A 6,000-nucleotide genomic window follows, 5' to 3' on the forward strand; every position below is an offset into this window, starting at 1 on the left:
GCTACTTTAAAATATTTATTTCCTTATTTATCTTTAAGTGTTCAGTATCAATGGTGATTTCTCTTGGAAAACTATTTTGATCTTTAAAGTCAATCTGAGTTCTACCTGTTTTCATCATAACATCAGTTGCATCATATAGTATTTATCAGGTTGTGAATTTGTCTTTCACAGTTTTAGCAGAGCAAAATATTAGAAGCAGATGCAATGCTTGGCAAGCAGCACACATATGTTGAAATAATAAGGCTCAGTTTTAGAAAGGAGTCAGCACAGTACATGATGATAGTGCATTGATGAGAAGAGATAGTTCTAGTCAGAGATGGAATTTAATATTCTGCTTGAAAAAGGCAGTTTACTAATAAAGAGTAAAATAGTCTCCTCAGAGAGAACAGAGAGAAGTGTAAAGATAAGGCAGACTGACTAAACCTAATGGCATAAATCATTAAAGGGAAAAATGGTATAGCTTTGAACTAATGAATTGAAAATTGTATTCCGTTTCCCCATTCATGTTTCAGTAACAACTTATTTATGTCTACATTTTGTCTCATTGTTTTGAAGATAACGAAACCTTTGAAACATATCCTTGAGAGCGTCTTTCACCTGCTGATTCCTTAGGGTATAAACAAAGGGGTTTAGTAAAGGAGCAACAGAGGTATTGAGCACGGCTACACCTTTAGTTAAAGTCACCCTTTCCTTCGCTGATGTTTTCATGTATGTAAAGATACAACTCCCATAAGTAAGAGAGACAACGACCATGTGTGAGGAACAGGTGGAGAAGGCCTTTGTTCTTTGTTGAGCAGAAGGGAATTTTAGAATGGTTTTGATGATGTATGTGTAGGAGAGGACCACTAACAGCAAAGTGACGACAAGTGTCACCACAGCTAAGACAAAAGCCATCAATTCTATGAAGCTTGTATCTGTGCAAGAGAGCTGTAGCATGGGAGAACTGTCACAGAGGAAGTGATCAATTATCTTGGAAGCACAGAAATCCAGCTGAAGTCCCAAGACCAAAGGAGGAAATATAATTAGGAAGCCAGCTACCCAAGAGCTGAGGACAAGCTGATGGCACACTCTGCTGTTCAAAATGACTGGGTAATGCAGAGGTTTGCAGATGGCAACATAGCGGTCACAGGACATGGCTGCCAAAAGGAAAAACTCTGTAACTCCTAATAAAAGAAAAAAGAACAACTGTGTTATACAACCACTGTAGGAAATTTTTTTGTCTCCAGTGAGAATGCTTATCAAGTATCGTGGAATGCAGACTGTTGTGAATGAAATCTCTAAGAAGGAGAAATTTCGAAGGAAGAAATACATTGGGGTCTTGAGATGGGGATCCAGGAGGGTGAGGAGGAGGATGATTAAGTTCCCCATCAGGCTCAAGATGTAGTTGAAAAATAGAAACAGGAAAATCCCAATTTGCAATTGCAGATCATCTGTCAATCCTAGGAGAATGAAATCTATTTCCATTGATTGGTTCTTCATTTTTTTTTTCTCTTCTCAAAGCTAGAGAAAACAAAAATGATGTTACAAGTTGGAAAACATTTTTCTTCACTCTCAGCCATCGAATGTTACTTATTCAGAAACACATCTATGGTTAAATGTTTTCTAAAATCTACTTTGTTTCCATCAAAATGAACATGCCAGTCAGTCTAAAGTCAGTTATCTTCATATAAATGCTGAGATTTTCCCTTGACAAGATTTAAGTTCTATTTACTACTTAATAGAGGATTTAGTCATTTGAAATTTAACTCCACAGTTGAGTTAGTGTTAATCACTGGCCCACCTTTAGAAAGTCTTACCCTAACAGACTATTTAAATATTCATATTTTTTATTTCCTGAATTTTGCAAATATCTCAAGTAATTTTGGTGCCATTTATTCATCAAGTTCCATTTATATTTCTTTCTTATTTTTAGTAAAATTTTCCTTCAGTTAATTTTTTTTTAACTTCATCTTCTTTGTTTTTCATATCCATTATGAGTGGTCTTTAAATTAAACATTTAAAAAATTCTCAGAATTAACAATGCCTTAAATCTGTATGACTTAGGAAACAAAACAGACAAAACTAAAATTAGTGTCCCTATATTTTTATCATTCTTTTACTTTATTTAATTTATAATAATCATATGTTACTTTCCCTAGTGCTGTACAGATTATGTTAAGAAGCTGTATCTTTTCATTTGAATATAAAATTATTTTAAATAATTGCAGTTCTTGTCACTGAGTTGTGCTACAGCAATATTTCATAGTTACTAATTATAATTTGGTCTTGTTAATTATATTCATTGTAGCAGAGCAAGACTGCTTTGTCCTAGCAAATTTTCGTAATTGGCAGACAATATTCAAAAAGCTTTCTTGGACATCCTGTCCTAGTGCAGTAGAAAGGAATCCGACTAGGAACCATAAGGTTGAGGGTTCAATCCCTGGCCTTGCTCATTGGGTTAAGGATCTGGCATTGCCATGAGCTGTGGTGTAGGTCATAGACTGGGCTCGAATCTGGCATTGCTGTGGCTCTAGCGTAGGCCAGCAGCTACAGCTCCGATTAGACCCCTAGCCTGGGAACCACCTTATGCTATAGGTGCGGCCCTAAAAAGACAAAAGACAAAACAAACAAACAAAAAAACCTTTCTTTATGCCTTTTTAAATATGAGCTGTCATAGAAAATATCAAATATCACATATTTTCCTTTTCCTTTCTATTGAATTTATTCAAATATGTTCATTTACTTTTCTAGATAACATTATTCTTTACATAAACATATTATTTTTAAAGTTATTGAATCATAGAATCTTTGTTTTAAACATATTTGAATGGTTGCCATCAGTTTTAATATGTTTACTAGTCATAAACAATATGGTAAGTTCTTATATTACAACATAAAAATATTTCTATTTGACTTTCTCTTCAGTTTTTCCATTAATTACTCACCTTTCATGATATTAAAATCTGAATCTACATTTTTTATTCATTATATGTAAAAGTTTTATAACACTATAGACTAAATATAGCAAATAAATACTTTTTTTTTAATGGCTGTACTCATGGCATATGGAAGTTCCTATAGTGCAGGTGTGACAAAGCCAGAGCCTTTAATCCACGATGCAGGGCTGGGGATTGAATCTGCACCTCCTCAGAGACTCAAGCTGCTGCAGTTAGATTCTTGACCCAGTGTGCCACAGTGGTAACTCCTGGACATTACTTCTTTATTTCATGTCCTACTTTTTGTAATCTTCTGAGTTTTACTAAACACACTAATTGTCTTCAATCTTAAACTCAATGTAAATGTGCTTGCTAAATTTCTACAAGATGTAAAGAGTAGCTGCTGTCTAATTGTCCCTCCATGATGTACCCAATACAACCACAAATACGTAGCATTAGATAAAGCAAGTAACTTAAAGACATCTGTGTATTGAGAGAGAGGCCCAGGCAAAAGCCAGCACCAGCTTCCAGAGAGGAGCCTATAAAAAATACATCATATAATAACATACGTAAATATGTTATTTTTAACATAAAAGTACATGTTACTGTATTTTTTATATATACATAGTGAAATGACATAGAAAATTTTAACTCTCCATCAAAAGGAATAGATCAAATAATATAAAGACAAAGTTAATTTCTTACTAGTACTTGCAAAAATTTTCCCCAATGTCTGATTCAGAAAAAAGGTTAAACTTAAAATTTGACTTACCTTACACAGAGCATATTGGAATTTCTTTTTTGTTGTTGTTATGGTATATGTTAAGATATAGAGACCAACTAAATTAAGAGTGATGATTATCATTTCAAGACAGTAGTCAATTATGAAAGGAAAAATACCCATTTGTCCTTCAGAAGGATTCAAATTAAACTTGAGATGTTTTATTTATTTTTCAAAATATTTCACATTTGTCGTTTAAGTTCACATTTACTATATCTCAGTATTCAAACACTAAAGAGCACTGACTTATCTCTAACACCTTTTCCATTTTGGTTAAATTTTCAGAAAGTTTCCTTAACCTTTAATAGAAAGTGTTATATCAAAGGTCAAAATCTAGAAATAAATACAATGTTTAAGTACATCTAAGCTTAACAGATTAAATTTAACAGATCCCCTGAGTCTAACTAAACTAAACTTTTATCTCTTGGCTTAATAAAGACACAAGGGAACCTACTGAAGTTAGCAAACATGATATGTAAAATACTTCCCAAGAGCCTGGTATTAAGATGGTACTATTTAGTGCAAAATATCTACTCAGTTTTTTTGTTTGTTTCCTGATGTAGGAAATAAATAACAAAATCATCAATCGTTTCATAATCCTAAGGTATATGAGAAAAACCTGCTGATCTACTTTTCTTCAATGAGAAACTTTCTCTTGCTTACTAAAATAACTACACCAACAACAGGCCCATAGCAGACTTTAATGTTACAAATTGATTCAATCTTAAAATGAGGGGTTTTGTTGTATATTTACTGGAATGTTAAGGTTTTTTTGTTTAATTTTAAAAGTGCTTATTTTTGAAACATGAAAAAATAAGACTACGGTGGTACATTGAGTGTGTGACAATGAGAGCCTATTCAGGAGAACTTAAATATCTGAAACACTGGGACTCTATTGCTATAAAAGAGTATGCTCAAAATATACAAATAACTGTGCAAGAGTTCAAGCTGTAAAATATTACAAAACAAAGTTTTCTGTGGCTTTGTCAAGCTCCCACAAAAGTCATCCAAAGCTCATAAAAAAAAAAAATACTGGTGTTAGAAAGAAAAATTGCTTTCTTAAGAATTCCATTCATTTTCTTAAGGAAGCTTTGGGTCTATTACAGGACTTTAGAGTTAAATGGCAGCCCAGATACTTTTCTCTTATACAGAAAACACATCAGATCAATTCTTTGGAGGAAATCTATCCTTTCTCAATTGATCTGTCTTTGAATCTTTGCTTAAAAAATCAGTTATCTAAAGCGATGTTGTCTATTTCTGGACTCTCTATGATGTTCTATTGATCTATTTATTTGCTTTAGGACAATGCCACACTGCAATGATTACTGTAGCTTTATAATAAATGTTAAAATTAGGTAGTGTTAGTTCTGCAATATCATTCTTTTCTAAAGTTCTCTTGGTGATTCTAGGTCCTTTGCATTTCTATGTGAATTTAAGAATCAGCTTGTCAGTTTCCACATGCACCCCAAAAAATCGACTTCATGAGTTTTCCGTGAGATTGCATTGAACATACACATCAATTTCAAAGTAACTGACATCTTGAAAATAATGAGAGTCTGACCTAACGAAACTGTATCTGACCCATGAACATATTTTATCTCATTTAATGTTGTCATCTTAATTTTTCTCAGCCATGTTGTGTAGTTTTCAGTGTCATGTCTTACACATTTTGGGTTGACATGTACATATGTCAGGCTTTTATAAATGTTTGCTTTTAAAAATTAATGGGCATATTATGTAGAAGTAGGATTAATTTTTATATTCTTTATTGTGCAAGTTTTTTAAAAACTCATTTACTAAACATAGTAACAGTTTTGTAGGCATCCTTGGATTTTCCCACTTTGACAAATTATGTCAACCAAGTCAAGTCAGTTTATATCTAATTTTTTCAATCTGAATGCCTTTTATTTTCCTAGACTTTTTGTACTAGCTAGAACTTCCATTTGAATGTTGAATAAAAGTGAGAAAAGTGAACATCCTTGTTTGTTTCCCTGATCTTAGAAAGAAAATGTTATTTTTTTAACTTAAGTATGCTCTTAGCTGCAGGTTAATGTTAAGTCCTTCATCAGTTTAAGGGAGTTCTCTTATATTCATAGATTGCTCAGTTTTTCTCAGCCATGGATATTGGCTTATCAATATCAAATCATTCATCTCTTATGTTTAAATGATTTTTCTTTTGTTTGTTGACACAGTGAAATATATCTTTTTTTTCCAATATTAAACCAACAGTGCATTACTGAGATAAAACTTAGTTATATTATCATTTTTATATTTGTATGCAATTTGATATAGTTTTAAAATTTT

The 6,000-nt window shown here is 32.5% G+C and overlaps 1 protein-coding gene across 1 annotated transcript; it reads right to left on the minus strand.

Moving 5' to 3' along the window:
- Positions 1–519: 519 nt before the first annotated feature.
- On the minus strand, positions 520–1,479 carry LOC125131684 (olfactory receptor 6C6-like). Its single transcript, XM_047788454.1, has one exon. It carries the CDS (start codon positions 1,477–1,479, stop codon positions 520–522), a length of 960 nt encoding a protein of 319 aa, XP_047644410.1.
- Between the last annotated feature and the right edge of the window lie 4,521 nt (positions 1,480–6,000).

The sequence above is a fragment of the Phacochoerus africanus genome, chromosome 7 (assembly GCF_016906955.1).
Source record: "Phacochoerus africanus isolate WHEZ1 chromosome 7, ROS_Pafr_v1, whole genome shotgun sequence".
Taxonomy (NCBI): Eukaryota; Metazoa; Chordata; class Mammalia; order Artiodactyla; family Suidae; genus Phacochoerus; species Phacochoerus africanus.

What these genes read in the sequence shown, in the direction of transcription:
- LOC125131684 (XM_047788454.1), bottom strand. Translation starts at nt 1,479, where the DNA reads ATGAAGAACCAATCAATGGAAATAGATTTCATTCTCCTAGGATTGACA.